The sequence below is a fragment of the Oncorhynchus kisutch genome, linkage group LG11, assembly GCF_002021735.2.
Source record: "Oncorhynchus kisutch isolate 150728-3 linkage group LG11, Okis_V2, whole genome shotgun sequence".
Taxonomy (NCBI): domain Eukaryota; kingdom Metazoa; phylum Chordata; class Actinopteri; order Salmoniformes; family Salmonidae; genus Oncorhynchus; species Oncorhynchus kisutch.
Window position 1 is genome coordinate 69,971,453 of NC_034184.2, and position 24,709 is coordinate 69,996,161.

A 24,709-nucleotide genomic window follows, 5' to 3' on the forward strand; every position below is an offset into this window, starting at 1 on the left:
CTCTAGTGTACCTCGTCTCAGATATCAGAATCAAGGTCGTCGCCCACCACGGCCCGCGTGCCTCGAACACAGAGACAAGGGGGAACTAATTAAAAACGAATTTCCATAATTTCATTAGCATGGACTTTCATCCGTGCGTTAGTGAGGTAGTGATCCCACCTACCATTATGTATTTAGATTGACCCAGATTCCCCAGCCAAGTCAGATTTGTTGTTAGTTCAACCGGCAAACTATTAAGGAGTAAGGAGACAACCCACCCTATGCACACACCATATCAACAAGTTTAAATAGAAGTGTGTTTTTGATAGTGGTCAAAATGCAGGGAGCTCTGAACACTGAACAGGGGCCAGAAAAACTAGTTTATGGCTCTGTTTTGATTTGCAACCTGACCCCTAAACCCTTTTCCTCCCCTCCTCCCCTTTATGCTTTATCACTGTTATTGCTGCGTTGGTGAAAACTTTCTTCCAATATCCTTGAACTCTAGAGAGTCAAAAGGTTTATACTTTCCCCGGATAAAATATTTTCACCACAGTTTGCCTCCTGACCTTTCACCTCTGTAATATCCTAATTGAAAACGCTGTCCCCGACACTCCTCCTGGGAAGAAGGTAAAAAGAAAAAGTGTAAGGATCCATTTTGTGATTGAATCTCGGCAGATTTCTCCCCCGAGTGGCTCAAGAGATCAGACCAAGGTTAGGCCAACGCCAATGGAGAATAAATGTGATTTGTTTTTGGTAGGATTGAAAGATAATTGGCCGTATTAGTATGAGTTGAGGCAGATTCCGTATACGTGCTCAGTTTACTGGAAAAATTGAGAAATGAGAAAAACAACCACCACAATTTCCCATTAATCTCAATAAGAATGAAACCGTTAGACTCAAAGGAAATTCAACTGAAAGTGGATGAGACTACAATACATGCAAGTACTGTATTTAGCATGCTTAATATGGGTTTGGTTATTATATACATCTCTCTCTCTCTTCCTCTCTTTTAGTGAGCACCCCCCACTTTCTCCATATCAAAGGTGTGGAGGTCAACGCCAGGCAGACTGCCACGTTCCAGTGCACCGTTAACGGGCGACCGCAAGACAGCCATAACCTCTGGTTACAGGTGAGTCCATTTTGACCTTAACACTCGGAACGCTGGAATTCCATAACTACTAGAATGGCCATGACGGCCATTCTGACAGTTGATATTTCAATTGTGTACATAGTCCATAATAAGTAATACATTGCTAAATGAATGAATTTATTATGTTAAAATAGGTCATAAGAAACCTCAGGATTTCAAATGCAAATCTTAATCAATCAGAGAATGTATTGATTGGTCCAGAAGTGCATAGAGTGTTAATATTAAAATGTGTATTTTTGTGTATTTTCTGTGCTATTAGACAACAGTTGCCTGCCCAGCTGGCCCATACAAACTACACCTAAACTATATTGAAACTAATTTCACACACATAATGATAATAATAGATGTGGCCTAAAGACTAGATTAAATTGACAATGGTCTGATGGGTGACAATATTATGTAATAGAGCATGAAGAGACTGAAGACCAGCACAGGGTGCATTGACAAAGGAATGGAGCTTACCAAATGGCACTTTTTCCATATCCTACAGAACTCCAGGCAGGCCAGGCATTTTGATTTGGGGGGGGGCGGCGGCAAGTACAAATGACTGTGCAACTGTATTGTCATTTTCCATTAAGACAAATTGTTGAAAAGTATTTGTATAATTTTGTTGCAATGTTTTCATAAACTATGTCCAATATTGTTTGGCAATATATAAAAAACATGTTGATGTCGGTCACATTACTGCTAACTAATGTGAGCTAGTTATACTGCACGTACTGTGCAGATCCAAAATAATCCTAATGGTGGCAGCCTAAACCACAAATTAATGTTTTACATGAAATAATGTTGTAGTTAGGTGCAATATAGCAGGATTGGGATTTTAGGCTACCATCCTTTTGGATTATGTTGGAACTGCGTAAACTCGCAGTAGTCGGCTTGTATTATAACTCTAGAGTGGGGGGGGGACAACTTTTGCAGAAAATATGCACTAACGCTGACATCAAACACGCTTGAAAATCATGATTTCATAATATTTGTGGTAATAAATCACAGATTCCAAGGTCAATTAGCTACAGGACCATCTGTCTACCTAATTAATTACACCAAAACAAATACACCCCCTCCAACACCCCTGTAGTAACAACACTTCACAATGTTACACACATGTACAGACCAGCATACAATCCTTTCTCTAACTAAATATTCACAGTGTTTGCGAGTTATATTACACAGTACTAGGATGTTAGTCCATCCATAACGATTAGAAATGAAACAAAATAAAACTGTAGGTGCAAAACTGTCCGACTTCTCTTTCCCTAGAGTGTTAGTATGTATATCTTTGTCAATTGTCATGATGCATTCTATCTTGGGTCATTGGGCTCCTAAGCCAGGTGTGTAGACATCTTAATGCACGAGTGGAAAGATCTCTCACAGCTGCTAACTGGGATGGTCAGCGACGCCTGTATGATTTGATTGCCTTCAGTGATAGGAACAGGGTCTAACAGTTTATACACACAGGACATGTCAGAAGTGGCATCTTTCCTTTTTTAAAGAGGTCATGTTTAGCAGGAATATGCCATGTTTTTCTTGTGTGGGCCTCCCCTCTCTCTGTTCTCCTGTGTTCTCTCACTGTCCTGTCTGCTCCTCTCTTGCTCCCATCTCTCCCTTACTGTCTGAATTTCTGCTTTCCTGGATCTCCTATATTATTACAGAGACGCTATAATATCAGTACCGTAACAATATGAAATATTCTGAACAGACAAAGGCACACAAAAGCAATATACACGTGCGCGCACACAATGAACAACAGGCAAATAATGTTTACCTGAATTGAGCTAAATGTCAAATCTGGGAGAATTTCTGTTCCTTAATGATATTAGCAGTTCACTCAATCTTAAACCTGATTTAACATTCAACTGTCTTACCCTTCACTAACCCCAATACCTGCGTTCTCTCTGTCGCTTTAGCAACAAAATCAACATGCGTGCAACCATGGGGCAAAACAGATGCGGTTGACTTAGATTGTTGACAACATGTAAGCTATATTTCATCTCCAATGTTTATTGAAAATAAATACATTTGCACAACAATGTATTTTTTTCAAATACATCGTTATTTGTTGGTTAGCTAGCTAGCTAGCAAGCAAATATTAGCCCTATTTGCATTGACATTAAATCAGTCAAAACACATCAAAACAACACATGCTAAAACAAGCCACTTCCGATTCCCCATGGCAGTGTCATTCTTGCTGGCAATCTGGCCATCCAGAATCACAACAGGCTGACTTCTGCCCCTTGGAAGTGCGCACGTCAGCCAACCCATCTATGTAGTTAGATGCTAAATAATTATGGTGTAAACACACACACAAAATCCATTAACTTATTCCTGCAAATACAACAACTGTCTCTGTGTTTGCTGAGCTGCATCTCTCAGCCTCTTTCTCAAGAAGAAATTCCGTATGTACATCTTCTTTTAAATTGGAAAAAATGTTAACTCCGCTATCCAACTTTGTTTTTATAACAAATAGCTAGCCAATTGAGCTAATGTTACCAAAAGTAAAATCATTTTAGGGGAAAGCTGGTGACGTCAATGTGCTATACCCTACCAGAAAGAGCAGATTCCAAGGTTTCTAATGAATTATTGTTTCAAACTTTTTCCTAGAATAACTGTGGCTCTGTGCACTTTCCTACTGGCTACTGGTGACAATCAGCAATAGCCATTTGGGGAAAATATCCTTTATTTTCTTCTGTTATATTCTTACTGTAAAATAGGTGTGTTGACTGTGGTAGTGGTAGGGCAGGGCCTGTGATGTGACTGCATGGCCCAGCCATAGGTAGCCTTGGCTACTAAGCACAGATAAATACAACTCAAAACAGGCTATTCTGTTATTTTGAAATAAATTGTATTTAATCATGTATTTTATGATCTTCCTAAACAAAATATGAATTGATTTCTTTGTGATAGTGTTAATTTACACAAAAAGTCCCCCTGTCCTTGACTTTTCCTAAAGTATATACACTGAGTCTACCAAACATTAGGAAAACCTTCCTGATATTGAGATGCAACCCAGGCTGTATCACATCCGCCTGTGATTGGGAGTCCCATAGGGTGGCGCACAATTGTCCCAGCGTCGTCCGGGTTTGGCCGGGGTAGGCTGTCATTGTTCTTAACTGACTTGCCTAGTTAAATAAAATAAAAATGTCTCAAGGCTTAATCATTGTCTCCTGTCTCCTCCCCTTCATCTACAGTGACATCAATAGCTTTCACCTGGATTCACCTGGTCAGTCTATGTCATGGAAAGAGCTGTTTTTTTAATGGTTTTCCCCATTACCCCTCCTCCCGACAGTAGGGCCTGCTCCGCTCCTTCTCCCAATTAGTTAGGTGCCATTCCCAGTTGATAGTCACCCTGATAATTGCCTCGAAACTGAACCTAAACTATATCAACATTAACTTCACACGTATAACAGATGAAATAAATGAAGTATAGTATGAAACGGAGAATGGGTGAGTTGTTGAGCGAGGGGAAGTGAACAATGCAGAATTACACTGAACTCAAATATGAATGTAACATGTAAAGTGGTCCCATGTTTCATGAGCTGAAATAAAATATCCCAGAAATTTTGTGCACACATTTTACATCCATGTTAGTGAGCATTTTAGCCTTTGTCAAGATAGCCTAGTGGTTAGAGCGTTGGACTAGTAACCGGAAGGTTGCAAGTTCAAACCCCCGAGCTGACAAGGTACTAATCTGTCGTTCTGCCCCTGAACAGGCAGTTAACCCACTGTTCCTAGGCCGTCATTGAAAATAAGAATTTGTTCTTAACTGACTTGCCTATTAATATAAAGGTAAAATAACAAATAAAAATTATCCATCCACCTGAAGGGTGTGGCAAATCAAGAAGCTGATTAAACAGCATTTTCATTACACGTGTGTACTTTGTGCAGGGGACAGTAAAAGGCCACTCTGAAGTGCAATAGAATACAGTATATACATATGAAATGAGTAAAGCAGTATGTAAACATTATTAAAGTGACTAGTCTTCCATTACTAGTGGCCAATGATTCCATGTCTATGTATATAGGGCAGCAGCCTCTAAGGTGCAAGGTTGAGTAACCGGGTGGTAGCCGGCTAGTGATGGCTATTAAACAGTCTGAAGGCCTTGAGATAAAAACTGTTTTTCAGTCTCTCGGTCCCAGCTTTGATGCACCTGTACTGACATCGCCTTCTGGATGATAGCGGGATGAACAGGCCGTGGCTCGGGTGGTTGATGTCTTTGATGTTTTTGGCCTTCCTGTGACATCTGGTGCTGTAGGTGTCCGGGAGGGCAGGCATGCATTGGGCAGACCGCACCACCCTCTGGAGTGCCCTGTGGTTGCGGGCGGTGCAGTTGCCGTACCAGGCGGTGATACACCCCGACAGGATGCTCTCAATTGTGCACCTGTAAAAACTTCTGAGGGTCTTGGGGCCAAGCCAAATTTCTTCAGCATCCCGAGGTTGAAGAGGCACCATTGCGCCTTCTTCACCACACTGTCTGTATCGGTGGACCATTTCAGATCGTCAGTGATGTGTACGCCGAGGAACTTTAAGCTTTCCACCGTCTCCGCTGCGGTCCCGGTAATGTGGATAGGGGCGTGCTCCCTCTGCTGTTTTCTGAAGTCCACGATCAGTTCCTTTGTTTTGTTGACGTCAAGGAAGAGGTGTTGTCTGCAAACTTGATGAAATTGTTGCACGTTGCGTTTTTATAATTCTGTTCAGTATATGTGATCACCAATTGTGAATGAAGAACAGGACGGACCTTTCTATTGTATTCATCTATTCTAATTCTAATCTCAAAACGGTGAATGCCTATATCAGTCCACTGAATCCAAGCAGTCTTATTAGTCTACTCTAGGCCTACTTGGAGTAGTGTGAGCGTGCATAATTTACAATGGCAAGAGCAAGACGAATGGATGCACATGCTGCATTGCGTTGCTACAAGATCTGAGTGAAAGCGACTCAGGTGACAGCGGAAAAATGGATCATGACATCGCTGATTATTATTCTGGTTCATGCTGATCGACTTTCCATATCTGGGAAAGGATCCGTATCGGGCAGCAGGTGAGCGATGCTCGGATAATGTAGTGATGAGGCTTGTGGAACCTTACATTGGCAAGGGGAGAAATGTCACCATGCTGCATCAACGGGGACACAACAAAGAGAGAACCGGTGACCATTACGCACTACAACCGGACAAAGGTCTGTCAACATTACATACTATGCATCGCCGTAGATCAACTTATGCAATGCTGTTCTGTATCACACGTTTGTTTTTCCTATGGGAATATAATCCTAACCTGTTCTATTCCATAGGTCGGTGTGGACGGCTGTACTCTGTGAAAGGAGGAACTCTCCGCTGGCCTGTTGCTGTGTTCTACAACATGCTTGACTTGGCTGCTATCAACATACACATGTTGTTCAAGTCGTGTATGAACAACACCATGAGCAGGACAGACGTCATAATGAGTCTGGCACACCGGCTACGTGAAAAACATGAGTGCCAAGGCCGCAGCAAAGGTTCCACTCGAGCCAAATTGTGCACAGCTCCCGGCAAGGAGAAACTGCCAGGGGGGCAGATGCACTTGCAACAAAACCTACAACTCCAGTTTCAGCTACAAGCAACTTATTTGTGCATGGTGTTGAAAGCAAGTGAAGGTGTCAAATATTTTTGGTGACTGTTAGGACAAGCTATAACTGCTAAATTGGATCCAACCGCTGCTTGAAGTCGCACACCATATTGTAAGCACGAGCGAGGCCACAAATATGTCCAATAACTGACACTAGACTATTTTTGACCGGTGTCATATCGACACTTATATTCATCATAATGCCATTATGTATTTTGAGCTGATTTTCACTATTCACAAGCATGCTTGGCACTTATACTTAAGCAATAAGGCCTGAGGAGGTGTGGTATATGGCCAATATACCACAGCTAAGGGCTGTTCTTAGGCACGACGCAACGCTGCTTGGACACAGCCTTTAGCCGTGGTATATTGGCCATATATCACAATCCTTATTGCTATTGTAAACTGGTTACCAATGTAAATACTGAAAAACTGGAAAATTAAATGTTTTGTCATACCCATGGTATACGGTCTGATATACCATGGCTTTCAGCCAATCAGAATTCAGGGCTTGAACCACCCAGTTTATAATGATGTTTAGGCTACTGATATTTTCTTCATTGACCGGCACGTCTTGTTGTTTTGGATCATTTTGATTTGTTTTGCCTTTATAAAAATAAGCTTTTACTGCATTCCAACACACATGGTTTTGTTTCATAGTTTGTAACAAAGGCACTCCACAAATAAAATGTATTTTACTCTTGAAATTCTGTGTTTTAGTGCTTTTTAGTTTTTACACAGGGCTATAAGCCTACAGTAAAATAAACAAATACATGTTTTGTTCAAATATTTACATTTTGTATTCTAATCTTACAATCATAAACACAACCAAATGACTTGGGCACGAAGGGGTGTCCAACGAGGCCAGGCTTAAAATGATTTATTAAGACTGGTGGTTATTGGTAATCGTTGAGGCCCGGCTAGTCTACTGTTAAATATGCATATGGTCATTTTGACTGTCATGGAACTTTGAGGATGAAATGCTCAGAACGTGTTTGTCTTGTGCTAATTATCTCAAAGTACTGCTAAAATACACTTACAGTATTAAGGAAAAGTCAGGCACAGGTTGGTTCAAGGTTTAAATTGAGATGAAAACGGTCAGAATGACCGTCTTGGAGGTTCTAGTGTTAAACAGTCCAGTTGTGGTCCTTTTAGATCCAAAGTGTCACCATGTTGCAGTCACATGGAACTGCCGTTACCAGACTCTTGTCAAACACATCCCTGTCATCTGCATATCAGTGTGTTGTACAGAGGTTGACGGTGTGTGAGTTAGTCGCTCCTCTTACCGAATGCCTTTTAATCCTCGTTAACGGAGGAGATGAAACACTAGCATTAAGTGAAATCCCCCGGGTGACATTAATGAAGAAATATTCCTGAAAACAAATGGCCCCAATCTGGCGTGTGTGGGTGCTGTCCGTGTGTGTGTGGTGACAGCTGTGGGGGAGCCGGGGCTGTGTGTGTGCAGAGAGAAGAACAAACAGATCAGCTCTCGCTGACAGGATCCTCTGTCCCTCTCTCTCCAAACAGACCAGGAGACGAACATGAACACACACACACACACCACTTGTGGCATTGCCCTAAGCTGTGTTTGACCCCCCCCTTCCAGTTTCATGCGTCACATGAAAACAATAGGAGGATATCTCCTCTTCACATGAAGACCCAGTGCTCTGTTTTGTCGGTGTTCCTCTCCCATCTGAATTCTTTGACCGTTAACAGTTCAGTTTGACCTCTCTGACCGTCTGCAACGATGCGTTCCCCTTTTCCCAGTAGGACTAGACTAGCGTTGCCTGCCAGGCAGCTTCGTACACCTCTCCCATACATAAACACACCAGCTGTATGGAAACCTGCTGGTTAGCACAGGGAGAATGGCAGCGGTGGTGTTAGACCCCGTAGCCCGCAGGCGCTCTTCACTCGGCCTCAGCACTAGTGTTTACAGTATGCCGTGTGTGGAGATTTGAAATCACTACAATCTACAGTACAATCTATTGTACTCTAGTCGACACCATGCTGGCAGTGTTGAGTTCCTAAACAAAGTTTGACGAGTCACTGCAGAAGACACATTTTGTCATCCGTCAAATGAGGGGAACCATTTTGGATAGGTGATGTTTTTGACACATCATTCCTAATGTGTATTTACACGTGCGTCACTGTATATTTCCCAACCAGGGCATTGCAGAGAGACACAATATTTGTGACAGAGGGGAACCAGTTTAGATGTGGGGGTGATAGTGATTTACCGGTTTGTTTGCTGTATATTTTCCTACCAGGGTATCGGAGGGAGACAGGCCCCGATGAGAGAGACCAGGCCGGTGAACTCCCGCCGTTACATCGCCACGTTCGACGTGGAGAACACCACCAAGGGAGACTCGGGCCGCTATCGCTGCATCGTCCACTCAGACAAGGGCGTGGGCGTGTCCAGTTACGCCGACCTGACGGTCAAGCGTAAGTCACGTTCTGTTTGTACCTCGCAAAAGACTGGTTATGTTTCTTCAAAATTCACCCCAATTTAAGATGATAGCCAAAGAGTTATATGAAATTTCTCTCTCTCTGTGATGATTTCCTCTAATCCTGACTGGATAGATGGAGACCTGTCAATCACTCTCAAATAGCCTCTGTGTTTGTCCATCAGCACGTTGCCACGGCAGCAGACTCCGGCTGCAGCCTCCCTGACGGTCTCAGAGGAGAAGTGTATAGCTCACAGCTGTGTGTGTGTGCGTGTGTACTTGTCTGTGTATTTGTGCATATACGTGTACTACTGTAAAATGGTTATATATCAGACCTGTCAATGCAGATGAGGCCTGGCGTGTTGGAGTGTGCCATAGTAAATCTCCCTCCACTAGGTTGTGTGGAGGAACGATGCATGATGGCTGCCTCCTTCACCATGTCAAATTATGCATCATCATTTAAACGCCATTACCAAAGACGCCCATCCTTCTTACCTAATTGGGATGTATTAGAACAGCTACAACCAATTCCCTCTTATTCCCTTTATTAGTTTAAATTGAGTCGTCGACATTTTTCAACCCAGCAGTTTGTCCCCCTCTCCTAAATGAAATATTAGATCAGTGAAATTGTACATTTTTATGCATTTGCCATCGCCGACTCGCTCCAGGGTCCTCTTTTCCCACCCGGTTTTTTTCATCCAATTACTGGTGTTTTGTCTAGCGAAGACTTGTGGAGGCTGTGTCAGGGGAGCGCTACCCAGCTCTGCTCTATCTCAGAGTTGGAGTTAGTGACCTTACCACCACGGGCCCGTATTCACGCAGTCTCAGAGTAAGAGTGCTGATCTCGGATCAGTTTTTTAGATCATAATGAATAAGATTATATGGAGAGGAGGGCCTGATCCTAGATCAGCCCTCCTACTCTGAGACGCTTCTTGAATACGGGCCCTAATCTAGCCGAGGACCCAGGAACAGTCTTCAACCCTGCTCTGGGCTTACAGGACTGAGCCTGCGGGTTAACAAGGCTGACCTTGGGACTGTGGAGGGCTGGGGTTGTAAATCATTAACATTGTACTGGGGCCTTCCAGGTCCCAGGGGGAACCATTACTCTACCACTACTGCCAGTTAGAGGCCATTGTATTAATTTTATTTTACCAGGTAAGTTGACTGAGAACACATTCTTATTTACAGCAATGACCTGGGGAGTAGTTACAGGGGAGAGAAGGGGGATGAATGAGTCAGTATATGATCTAACAGGCTATATGATCCACCTGGTATCAAACCTACTGCCAGTTAGCCAGTATATGATCTGACAGGCTATATTATCCACCTGGTATCATACCTACTGCCAGTTAGAGGCTAGTATATGATCTAACAGGCAATATGATCCACCTGGTATCATACCTACTGCCAGTTAGAGGCTAGTATATGATCTAACAGGCTATATGATCCACCTGGTATCATACCTACTGCCAGTTAGCCAGTATATGATCTGACAGGCTATATGATCCACCTGGTATCATACCTACTGCCAGTTAGCCAGTATATGATCTGACAGGCTATATGATCCACCTGGTATCATACCTACTGCCAGTTAGCCAGTATATGATCTGACAGGCTCTATTATCCACCTGGTATCATACCTACTGCCAGTTAGCCAGTATATGATCTGACAGGCTATATTATCCACCTGTTATCATACCTACTGCACAGGTATATGTAAACCCTTTAGATACTAGTTTAGATCTGCACCTTTGGTTTTGGATGTTGATACATTGATTATTTTAGTTTAGTTTGCAGTGAATGTCACGTTTGTCTCTGACTTTGGTTGTAGTTCATGGGGTTGAGACTTTGGTTGTAGTTCATGGGGTTGAGACTTTGGTTGTAGTTCATGGGGTTGAGACTTTGGTTGTAGTTCATGGGGTTGAGACTTTGGTTGTAGTTCATGGGGTTGAGACTTTGGTTGTAGTTCATGGGGTTGAGACTTTGATTGTAGTTCATGGTGTTGAATGCAGCCTCTTCAGGTGGGCTGCTTGGGCAGAGTGTGGCCAGATCACAAGGGAGGGATTGGCTTAGCATCCAGCTCAGAACAGTTCCTTAACCATACCCTAATCACATACAGGAAACTCATGTATAATATATGTCCATATATGCAGGGGAATTTAAACTGTATTTACATACAGCACCAGTCAAAACTGTGTTGTGTTTTTCTTTATTTTTACTATTTTCTATATTGTAGAATAATAATGAAGACATAAACTATGAAATAACATCTGGAATCATGTAGTAACCAAAAAAGTGTTAAACAAATCTAAATATATTTGATTTGAGATTCCTCAAAGTAGCCACCCGTTGCCTTGATGACAGCTTTGCACACTCTTGGCATTCTCTCAACCAGCATGCATTTCAATTAACAGGTGTGACTTGTTAATTTGTGGAATTTCTTTCCGTAATGCATTTGAGCCAATCATTTGTGTTGTGACAAGGTAGGGGTGGTATACAGAAGATGGCCCTATTTGGTAAAAGACCAAGTCCATATTATGGCAAGAACAGCTCAAATAAGCAAAGCGAAACGACAGTCCATCATTACTTTAAGATATGAAGGTCAATCAATATATGTCAATATATTAGGCTTCGGTGTGGATCAGTAGCTTAGGCATTCACTGCACCCCTATAATTAACAAAAGCTGTCTTTCTGAACAGACCTGACCTCCAAATTGCACCATCCAGTTGCACCATCACTGCCTGGGGTTATTTTATAACTACTGCATGTGAATCACACATAGTGTCTTCAAGTCCTTAACTAGGCTAGCAACAGGCTTAGTTTACCCTGTCCTCCTCCCTACTCATTCACTCCCTCTGAATTGTGGATGGCTAGCACTGGCACACTAGCAACAACAACTCACAGAACATCCAACATCTCTCTGACCCTGTTTCTAACCCCTCTCCAAATATTGAACCATAATCACTTTACCATAATGGGACCCAGAAGGGGAGTTTACATGAGCATACACATCCCATTGGACAGGGACCAGTTCAAAGTCATCTGTGGAACCATGCGGGCTAAGGGGTTAGGTTGCACGGCGACCGAGCTGCCAGTAACACTCTCTATATATATATTTAGGGTAGGGCCTTGTGGCCACTGGGGGGGTGTGGCTGGCAGCAGGTGCTAGCTAGAGGCACAGCAGCATTTAGCTTATAGTCTCTGAGCCACATGGTCGCTGGCTGCTGCAAGCTGACTCTTTGAACAAGGGCACTCTTCTATGATCTCTGGGTTGTTGTAAAAGTGGGACTTTTAGTTCAACTGTAAAGTGGTACTTGTAGTTCAACTGTACATATGAAGGAGGGCTCTTTGGACTCATCCTTTTTGTTTTGTTTATACTACAGGTGGAATTGATTACATTTTCCTGGAACCAGCAGGATAGTCCCAAAAATGCAAACCATGCCCCTCTGGCACTTTCGGCAGACTCTTATCAAGTGCTTGGTGTTTGAAAGAAAACAAGCACTCTTTACCATACAGATTGTTGACGCCTGTAATGTCACCCACTCCAGCCCCAGCACTTTGATGCTGTTTAGTTATTACTGATGGTCGATACCCACACAGAGTGGACAGGGAGTGAGGCCTGACACATCACAGGGTATTACAAGGTACCCATCAGTGCGATGTGGCTCCAACCTTTTGTTTTCCCATTCTGCTACGCGTCAGTGGCCGTGGCGGATCGATTGCCGGGCCCTCCCGATGCTGAAGGAGCTGATGCCTTATTTATTTTTCTTTCACCCCCCCAACCCAAACAAAATGACAAATGTGGTATCGACTGACCGGAGATGTTGACTCGTCTCGCCACCCGAGCACCCGCTAGAACACCTTACAAGCCATGCTGTCTAAATCTGCCCCACAGCCAGATTGAACTGTCACCATCTCAAAGTAAATCTGAGGCAGCATCGCTCTCTCTCTCGCCCTCTATTTCTCGCTGTCTCTCATTCTCTCTTTCGCTCTCTCACTTTTTCCTTTGTCTCTCTCTCGCTGCTTCTGGAGACAATAAACGTTTACTAATTGGGTGTGTGAGTGTCTACACCTGTTTGCTGTCTGAGAATAGATCCGTCAGTAACCCAGGGATCAGGACGGCTGGCTCGACTATGAGCACGACGGCTGGCTCGACTATGAGCACGACGGCTGGCTCGACTATGATCAGGACGGCTGGCTCGACTATGAGCACGACGGCTGGCTCGACTATGAGCACGACGGCTGGCTCGACTATGAGCACGACGGCTGGCTCGACTATGAGCACGACGGCTGGCTCGACTATGAGCACGACGGCTGGCTCGACTATGAGCACGACGGCTGGCTCGACTATGAGCACGACGGCTGGCTCGACTATGAGCACGACGGCTGGCTCGACTATGAGCACGACGGCTGGCTCGACTATGAGCACGACGGCTGGCTCGACTATGAGCACGACGGCTGGCTCGACTATGAGCACGACGGCTGGCTCTACCATTGCCAAAGAAATCATAGAAATGGAATTAATAGAATTGAGTATAAGCTTGTCAGGTGCAATGCGACCAATAGAATAGTACTAAACGTGCAAACCCAGCTGACATTAACACTCAGTGTAAACCCAGGTCTGATGTGTGTGGAATGGTGTGAACGGGACAGAGGAAGAGGTGTGATATGCAGGGAAGGTCAACAGGTGGGCAGCCATGACGTGTGTGTGTGTGATTTTAACATTTGTATTTATTTATTTAACTAGGCAAGCCAGTTGAGAACAAATTCTTATTTACAATGACGGCCTAACAAAAAGGCAAAAGGTAGACAGCAACACATGACAACACAACATGATAACAACATGGTAGCAACACAACATGGGACAAACATTATTAGGCACAGACAACAGCACAAAGGGCAAGAAGGTAGACAACAATACATCATGCGAAGCAGCCACAACTGTCAGTAAGAGTGTCCGTGATTGAGTCTTTGAATGTAGAGATGGAGATAAAACTGTCCAGTTTGAGTGTTTGTTGCAGCTCGTTCCAGTCGCTATCTGCAGCGAACTGAAAAGACGAGCGACCCGTGGGTGGGTGGGTGGGTGGGTGTGTGTGTGTGAGACTTTCATGGACTCCAGGATGTACAATATCCTGATGAGTGTAAATCACAATTGAGTCAGGCTTCACCCCCCAGTGGACACATTACAGACAGCGGTCTAGAGCTGTAATTCACAAAGTGAGTGCTGATCTAGGATCAGGTCCTACCTGTCCATCTCATTCATTGTAATCTAAAAGTCACAAATGGTCCTAGATCAGCGCTGCTACTGTGAAACATACGGCCCCTGGGCAGACAGAGACAGACATTCTGTCCTTTCCATCTCGTAGAAAGGTGACACGTTATGAGGCCAGGCTTGCACCTGCCCCAGCCAGGAAGACAGATGAGCCATTACTTCACTGGTAATTGGGGTTCTCCCTGGTTCCAATCGATATCAGCGGCCCTGGACATCGTGTGTCTGTGTGAACTACACACACCTCCAGCGGCGACGAAATACTCTGAGGTCCTGTTTTTTTACAAGTCTTGATGGCTCAATATTGTATGGGAATAAGATGACTGTTAAATACAGATGTAGGATCTTAATTTGATCACTTTTTTGTTGCTGAGAATTGTCCTACACCACAGGAAATGCAGATGAGCTTTGCGATTTACATAAATTCACTGAAACCCACACTCACACATGGTTAAATTAACATTATTGCACTTTTCATGTAGCCTACCTTTAGCCAGCTATCAAGCAACATTATGGACTCAATGTTCAAATCCTGTTGCTGCAGGATTATTTTGCTTTGACAATATAGGTCAAATTAAGATCCTACATCTGTAATTGAATATACTATATTTAGGGAATGTCCTCATATGCACCTTCTATATAAAAAAAACTGCGTTATTGGAAAGAACCTGGAGAACTCAACTGGACTTTTCTAAGATAAAATCCTCACAGGGACATGAGTCACTCAGACTGATATCCAAGTCTTATCTATTTAGTTACGTTAGGGCTAATAAATGCACCGGAGTTTTCAGACTTAGTCATACAGTCACCGGGACACCTGACTGGCCTGTCGGACAGGCTATCATCAGGGCAAAGACTAATTACAGGGCAAGTCACTCGCTGTGTATGTGTGTGACACAAGGATTGACAGTCCCATTCGTGTGAGACACTCATCATGCAAGAAAAGAGGGAGAGGAGAGGGGCCATATCAAACTTCAAAGGCCAACACTGGGCTGTGTTTAGACTGAACATGCTGATGCTGACATGTAGTTACTAGTCATAGCTGTAGGACAGCGTCACACGTCCATGAAAGTCGAGCCTGTCACTCCCTAGACCAGACAAATAAAAAAAACTGACCCTTAGTCATAGAACAACAGACCAAAAAAACGGTGAAAAAACATTCACTCTCACAATGGACAGGAATTGTCTCATTGTCTTATCGTTGACGATTGAACACGATAGACTGGCTTTGGCAAAATGAATCCTTCTCAGAGGTCTCTTCGGGGAGACAAAGAGGAAAGAGAGATGGGTGGAGGAGAGGAGAGGGAGATTATTGAAATGGGTCACGGGAGAAATGGAGCAGGACCGGTGGGAGTGATGAGTAATGGGATTCAGGTTGGCTGTTCTATCGGCGAAGGTCAGGAAATTAATTGGTTTAACTCATTACCTCGCTTTTGATCTCTCTCCGTTTCACCGTGCTCTCCGCTTCAGCCCGTTACTCCCGGCTTTGTGTGAGGCACCGCCACTACAATCACTTAATTGCTCTTACTTAAGATTTAAGCTTCCGATATCATGCTAACATGTTTTCTATTTCTCTACAGACTCAAGTTGGATGTAATTGAGAATGTTGCGCTCTATTCTGTTCTTTTTGCAGAGTAAACCGGTGGTATTTGCATAGTTTTAGTGTGTTTAGCTACGCTCACTGCAGGTTTAGCGCAGGGTGCTATTTGCCATCTCCCTTGTATAGCAGAGTCAAGGTGAATCATCAAGAAACAGAACACATTTTGCAATGTATTATCAGTTCCTGGAACCATATGAATGAAAGCCCCTAGAGAGTAAATACAGTATATATAGTGTCTCTGGGGATAAAATAATTAATATATTATAAAGTATTAAAATAACTGGCCTGTTTTTACCAATTTTCTATTAAATATTACCTGTAATTAACGGCAATATGAGTGAAATAGGTTTTTTGCCATGTCAACATCCTCTATAAGGAAGTAGCAAGCATTTTTTTCTGTTTGAGATACAAGTTCGAGGTGGGGGTTTGAAAAAAAAAAATCTCCTCCTATTTATGCTTTGGCCACATACGAGTATAGGATCAGTCAACAACGTCATTTGGGTATGAGTTAACAGAATATAAACTTTTAAAAGTGAGATTTTCACTGGACAGTTACTTTAACCTTGGTAGATAAACAGTATTTATCTACCAATTGAAATTACCATTTAAGACTCCTCATCTAACCCTAATCTCTTCCTCTTTGACCCCCAGAGCCCCCGGTGCCCATCGCTCCGCCCCAGCTCACCGCCGTGGGTGCAACCTACCTGTGGATCCAGCTCAACGCCAACTCCATCAACGGTGACGGGCCCATCGTGGAGCGGGAGGTCGAGTACCGCACGGTGGCAGGCAGCCTCATCGACAACCAGCCCGTGGACAAGACCACACACAAAATCGGCCACCTGGACCCCGACACGGAGTACGAGATCAGCGTGCTGCTCACCCGGCCCCTGGACGGAGGAACTGGGGCCCCCGGACCCCCCCTGAGGGCCAAGACCAAGTGTGCTGGTGAGTCCAATGCAAAGACGCGCGCGCGGGCACACACACGCACGCACACACGCGCGCACACACACACACAATTAGAGTAATACATTATGGTGTACAGTTACATAGTAGCAGTTATACAGTACTTGGTGTAATGACACACTATTTTCAGCACAGTCATACATTACACAGTTGGACCCTGTCGCTATACAGTGGTGCTTACTTACGGCTGTTCATTGACATTTACTTCAGTGGGAGTGGTAAGTGGGGCAATACATACACCAATTTAGCTACACGCAATGTACAGTCAGTTGCAGTGAGGCCCTTTGATAAAGTGACACCGTCATGAAATGAATAGCCCGGGATCTATATACTTAACTTGTTATGCAATTACACATCTGAAGAATACTTTAGATACTCACATTCTACAAATTCAGTAAACTTACTGACAAAAACCATGCACTCATACTCAACATTCTAAACTACCTGTTTTGTGGGGCAGACGTCAATACTCTACGTGAACCATGGGAATGTCTGAGTTAAATTTTCATGGATGGATCTCAGTTTCAGCCCTTAGGGGCTTGCAGTGTCTGGCTGTTCACTCTCCACCCACACACACAGCTTAATTTCCCCCTGGGTCTGGGTCTGTCTAGGTGACCACAGGGGCTGATGGGATGTGAGGAATGTGAGAGCGTCTGACTGCAGGAGAAGAGCGGAATCTCCTGCCTCTACTTTCCCTGTAGCAGGAGGTCTGGGTGGCCAGTGCCTCCTTCACAGTAAAGCATACCTTCTGGCTTAAGTCAGAAGGTTTTTAACATTCCATCCCAAAGGGATGTACAACATCTATCAGCATGATATGCAAGCATACATTAGATTGTCTATTATAATTCTGGACTACCATGAACATGAGTGTGGTGCTGGATATGATCAGGGCTTGGTATGTGAGGCTCGGTAGTATACTTGATTGAAGTCGTATTATCTCTCTGTGGTTTGGTGACAGTTTGATACAAGATATCACGTTTTCAGTGTCAGGCGGGAGAACGGACCATCCACAGCTCTTTTTGGATTTGGAAGAGGATATATTGTTTCCTCTCTTTTGTGATGGAGGTGGTTGCAGAGGGGAGGCTGACTGACCCAGGAGAGACACAAGGGTGATGGATGGCCCTACATGTCTCGTCTTAAAAGCGCTTCCTCTCTGTGGAGGATGAAAGGTTTTTATATCTGATTTCCCTGACTGTCTCTGAGCTGCTAAAGGTTTCAGAGGAGGGTTGTTCCCTTGCCCATATAACCACTATTTTCAGAGCAGTTCAACAGTTTTTAATTGAGCCAAAGTCGCTCTCACAAAGCCGTTCAATTTCAATCAAATCAAATTTTAATCAATGACACATTTCATTAGAGGAATTATGATTTGATTCTTCTCATTCCACACCCCCTGACCAATACCCATTAGGCATATCACTATTAATTATAGATTTTCATACAAAAACAATTAGATCAGCCCCCCATTCAGAGTTTCAGATAGTGTCCTACCCAAAAGGGACAAATGGTAGTCCTATTTAGTAGAGCTGAGCGATTAGTGCTTTTTGAGGTTGTTTCAGTTCGACTATAAAAAATGATCACGGATTTTGGTTTCGATATTTCGTTTTTTAAAGATATTAAATGCATTATGAAATAATGACATTCAAATTATTAGGGCTTTTTAATGGAAATGCCAAAGCCAAACATACTGAACATTCAATTACCAATTCAGTTGTTTCTGTCAAGTCTACACATAGAAATAGGACATTTCAATAAATAATCAAATATTTCAGTTGTGTATATTACTTAATTTTATGACTTCATAATTTTTTATTCCTTAAAGTCAGCATCTCATCTCTGCTCAGGCAGTATCAAACAGCACAGACAGCCATCTAACGTTATCTATGTTCTCCCCGTACTGTACTGTCTTTAGTCATCCTATTAAGCTAGGCTAGCCTGCCTAAGTATGCTTCAGAGCTGTCTGACAATCATTTTTACCTGTTCGTCAAAGTAGATGAGGCATACTTTCATGAACTCTCTATCCCTCTTTCTTGTCATTGTGTTTTCTGCATTCCTCTCTCAAGCGTATGTGGTCTGTGTTTATCTAACCTAATGTAGAATGCATAAAAGTGTATCCAAGCTGGAAAAGAACAGGTGCAATGGATTATGGTCATTGTAGTTAATTACCATATTTCCATGCTGGACTATGTTGAATATTTGCTCAATGAAAACTACTACTCCCTTCGGCCCAGCGTTCCATAGTTTTTTAATTTTTAAAAATGTATCTTTTTTTAAATTATGAACACAACAAATACAAAAAAACAGAAATATACAAACAATAGTACATAGTTCTTGACTTGATTTTTCTTGTGAATTATTTTATTTCTCTCTGGAGAAACAGCCTGTTGGGCTTGCATGTCCCCCCCAAACAACAGTACCAGTCAAAGTTACACATCTACTCATTCAAAGGTTTTTCTTTATTTTTACTATTTCCTACGATGTAGATTAGTAGTAAAGATATCAAAACTATGAAATAACACATATGGAATCATGTAGAAACCAAAAAAGTGTTAAACAAATCAACATATATTTTAGATTCTTCAAAGTAGCCACCCTTTGCCTTGATGACATATTTGCACACTCTTGGCATTCTTTTATTTTATTTAACCTTTATTTAACTAAGCAAGTTGATTTAAGAACAAATTCTTATTTTACAATGACGGCCTACGCCAGCCAAACCCTCCTCTAACCTGGTCAACTCTGGGACAATTCTCTCAACCAGCTTTACCTGGAATGCTTTTCCAACAGTTGAAGCAGTTACAATATATGCGGAATATATGGGGTGTTTTTCTTTCACTTTGCGTCCAACGCATCACAAACCATCTCAAATGGTGTTGAGGTCAGGTGATTGTGGAGGCCACGTCATCTGATGCATCACTCCATCACTCTCCTTCTTGGTCAAATAGCCCTTACACAGCCTGGAGGTCTGTTGGGTCATTGTCCTGTTGAAAAACAAATTATAGTCCCACTAAGCGCAACCCAGATGGGATGGCGTATCGCCTCGGAATGCTGTGGTAGTCATGCCGGTTAAGTGTGCCTTGAATTCTAAATAAATCATTGACAGTATCACCAGCAAAGCACCCCCACACCATCACACCACCAGCTCCATGCTTCACGGTGGGAACCACACATGCAGAGATCATCCGTTCATCTACTCTGCATCTCACAAAGACACTGCAGTTGGACCCAAAAATCTCAAATTTGGACTCATCAGACCAAAGGACAGATTTCCACCAGTCTAATGTCCATTGCTCATGTTTCTTGGCCCAATCAAGTTTTTTCTTCTTATTAGTGTCCTTTAGTAGTGGTTTCTTTTCAGCAATTAAACCACGAAGGCCTGATTTCACGCAGTCTCCTCTGAACAGTTAATGTTGAGATGTCTTACTTGAACTCTGTGAAGCATTTATTTGGGCTGCAGCAGAGGTAACTCTGGGTCTTCCTTTCCTGTGGCGGTTCTCATGAGAGCCAGTTTCACCATAGAGCTTGATGGTTTTTGCGACTGCAATGGAAGAAACTATCAAAGTTCTTGACATTTTCCGGATTGACTGACCATGTCTTAAAGTAATGATGGACTGTCGTTTCTCTTTGCTTATTTGAGCTGTTCTTGCCATAATATGGACTTGGTCTTTTACCAAATAGGGCTTCCACAAATTAACTTTTAACAAGGCACACCTGTTAATTTAAATGTATTCCAGGTGACCACCTCATGAAGCTGGCTGAGAGGATGACAGTGTAAAGCTGTCATCAAGGCAAAGGGTGGCTACTTTTGAAGAATCTCAAATATAAAATATATTTAGATTTGTTCAACACTTTTTTGGTTACGTGTTATTTCATAGTTTTGATGTCTTCACTATTATTCTACAATGTAGAAAATAATAAAAAGGAAGAAGAAAAAAACCCACCACTTAATCACTCAGCACTACTATATTTTGTTATTCAATTCCAGTCAAACACCACTCTAATTAATCATTAGGATCTAAGGTAGATACACACCTCTGGTGTTTTCAGAGGAGTCTCACAGCTAACTGCTTTTAACTGGAGATACTGCTACATTAGCTGCTAGCTCATTAGGTGGCTAATGCTAAATGCATTAGTGCGCTGTGCAAAGGGAGCACGCCCCTACCCACATTGACGGGACCACAGTGGAGAAGGTGGAAAGCTTCAAGTTCCTCGGCGTACACATCACTGATGATCTGAAATGGTCCACCCACACACAGTGTGGTGAAGAAGGCGCAACAGCGCCTCTTCAACCTCAGGAGGCTGAAGAAATTTGCATTGGCCCCTAAGACCATCACAAAATTTTACAGATGCACAATTGAGAGCTTCCTGTCGGCAACTTCCCTATATACATAGACATGGAATCACTTTTCACTTTAATAATGGAACACTATTCTCTTTAATAATGTTTACATACTTCTTTACTAATTTCATATGTATATACTGTATTCTATTCTACTGTATTTTAGTCAATGCCACTCCGACATTGCTCGTATTAATATCTCTTAATTCTGTTATTTTACTTTTAGATTTGTGTGTATTGTTGTGAATTGTTAGATATTACTGCACTGTTGGAGCTAGGAACACAAGCATTTCACTACACCTGCAATAACATCTGCTAAATATGTGTATGTGACCGACCAATAAAATTGTATTTCATTTGACACTCTACTATCTACAGCCTATGGGCTAGAGAGGCTAGCCGCAAGTACTCATACGAATGGAATTGCTCAATTGTATTTAGGTAAATCAGCATTTCATTATTTATTCAACTTGTCTCCTTTAGGAACACAGCCCCCACCTCAGTGATAGAAGACTAGAAAAGACAGGCACGAGGGGGTTTGTTTGGGAGGGGTTGTTTGGGAGGTTTTGTTTGGGAGGGGTTGTTTGTCAACAACCTCCTCGGAAGTGAATCAATCTCAGAAAGGCAGATTGTGTTTTGTCCAGTTAGTCGTTAGCAAAGAGGAGATCTCTTAGTGCTCAGAGCTACAAGACAGACAGGAAAAGCCGAACCATCCTAATATGAATATGACCTTAACGATCTACTGTGCTTTAGTAATTTAATCTTTATGGACAGTTAGGAGTGATTAAATCTGAAATGGGGGAGAAGGAGAGCGAGCAAGGGAGTTAAACTTCAATAGGATGTAGAACGGGGAGAAGATAAGCTAAATGTGGGGACAAAGGAGGAGAACTTGGAATGAAAAGAGGGAAGTGCGTGGGGGAAGTGAGGGTGACTGAGGTATGTGAGGTGAGTGAGGGAAGATAAGTGGAGCACTTTTAAATTAACTGTCCAGTGTTGCTATATTTCTATGAAATATCACCTATAATTAATTACAATGTAAGTGAAATAGTTTTCCTTCCAAAATGTTTTAATTAAGTATGTTAAAAAGTAGCCTTTCTGTGTTGGAATGGTGTGGGCGTACCCCAACAGGCTTATACCGGTTGCTAAAGAAAGTCATGCAAGTAGACCGCTGATTGGCCAGCTCATCCTCCTCAGCAGCATGACATCATCCTGTAAGGAAATAGCAAGCATTTTTTAAACTGGCTGTTTTAGATTACAAGTTTGAGTTGTTGTTTTTTTAGGTGTTTTTTCTTCAATTGATGCATTGGTCAGAAAATGCGAGTATAATATGAGTCAACAACATGTGGCGATGAGTTAACAGAATATAAACTTTTAAAAGTGACATTTTCATTGGACAGTTATTTTTAAGGAGAAGATGCACTGGGTGAAAAGGGTCAATATCAGGGGACATATTTCTGACATTTTATTGGAAATAAGGAGTAGATGTGCTCCAGATACGCATGTCCTTAATTTCATATATTGAGCTAGGATATTCTCAAAAATGGGACAGTTTTCTACATGCATCCAGTCCGGACTTCAGAAATCTCCCTGCTACTGTATCCAGGGAGATATCGGGGTGAGATCCCTTCAAGATACGCTTCTGATGAGAGTGCTCCCGCTTACATATTTTTAGAATATTTTAACTCCGGAAAGGTTATGTGTCAACATGCTGACATATCTAATCCTTTATACTTTGTAGGCTGGACAATAGAACGTGTCAAAATTCACCCAAGGCTGAAAAATGGCAAAATAACATTGGCTAAGCTGGTAAACTAGCGTGAGCCCATAGCAAATGAATGGAGTCGAACGTTCTCAGAGGCTGTTTTGACTTGAGTGACGCTTAGAATTCCATTTCGCCAAAAGGTATTTCTGGGCTAGCGTTTGATGACAACGGAGTACACTGTCCAGCCTTACATAATTAGAAAGAGGAGATTATAATGTTTAAAATGGTGTCCAATTCAAAAAAATCTAAATATACACATTGTGAGATATTTGGCAAAATAGACAGACATACCTGTGTTACCCGATAGTAAACAATGGGACGACCTCAGATTTCCATGAGCCATTTTTTGTTTACATTTGAACTACAAACAACGTGAGCAGGTCTCATTGCCAACAATAGCAAAGCAGGCATTGTGACGTAGAACAATACACTGGGAATAGAACATTCGGAAGGTGAGTTGGTGCCACGTTGCTCAATAGAACTAATAGGAGCAGGCAGGGTGAAAAATACCCTAAAATAAGGCCTGCTTTTTCATGATTACTTCAAAACTACATCAAGCAGCTGGGACAAATAGTAATATTACGAAACTGGGCTCTAGTTTTACATGATGTGTAATATTTATCCTCATGTCTGATCGAAAATGGGTTAAATCCTACTCGTGATCAATGTCCAGCACCCAAATTATTTTATCTGTTCAGGCGCAAAAAATCATTGTGCTTCTTCACATGAAGGTGACATAACTGAGCATACATTTGCAATATATTCAGGTGTAGGATACAAGTTATGGAAAAGCAAACATCGTCATATTTAATCTACAACACATACCTGCTATTTCTCTTTAAAGAATGCAGCATAGCAAATCCAGAGCTCCAATCACAACACGTTTTCTGTAAAGATGCAAACATAAGCCAATCTTTGCTAAAAATTATTTTATTTTTTAACAGAAAATTTAAAAAAATACTCCCTCAATACCCCTGCCTGCCCTGATGGTTATGGACAATGGGTGCAGATTGAGTCGTAAGTGGCAGTCTCTCGCAGTCCAGACCCAACGTGGTGTTTTTCTGTGATCCACTCGAAACTGTCACTGCATAAATCATGAATCAAAATTGTTGATATTGCAAGAAAATATTGTCATTTCACATAAGCATACCACAAAGTACTCTACCTGCTTCATTCATGAGGAGAAAGATAACTGGAACAAATCAAATCAAATTTTATTTGTCACATACACATGGTTAGCAGATGTTAATGCGAGTGTAGCGAAATGCTTGTGCTTCTAGTTCCGACAATGCAGTAATAACGAACAAGTAATCTAACTAACAATTCCAAAAAACTACTGTCTTATACACAGTGTAAGGGGATAAAGAATATGTACATAAGGATATATGAATGAGTGATGGTACAGAGCAGCATAGGCAAGATACAGTAGATGATATCGAGTACAGTATAACATATGAGATGAGTATGTAAACAAAGTGGCATAGTTAAAGTGGCTAGTGATACATGTATTACATAAGGATGCAGTCGATGATATAGAGTACAGTATATACGTATGCATATGAGATGAATAATGTAGGGTAAGTAACATTATATAAGGT

The 24,709-nt window shown here is 42.3% G+C and overlaps 1 protein-coding gene across 10 annotated transcripts in view; it reads left to right on the forward strand.

Moving 5' to 3' along the window:
• LOC109900162 (receptor-type tyrosine-protein phosphatase mu) overlaps positions 1–24,709 on the forward strand; it is a 317,021-nt gene that overhangs the window by 104,931 nt on the left and 187,381 nt on the right. For all 10 annotated transcript variants that reach the window (XM_031836211.1, XM_031836212.1, XM_031836213.1 and 7 more), the window contains exons 5-7: positions 993–1,108; positions 9,004–9,178; positions 16,702–16,995. In XM_031836211.1, the coding sequence (XP_031692071.1) occupies positions 993–1,108; positions 9,004–9,178; positions 16,702–16,995 (585 nt within the window). The remainder of the gene's footprint in view (positions 1–992; positions 1,109–9,003; positions 9,179–16,701; positions 16,996–24,709) is intronic.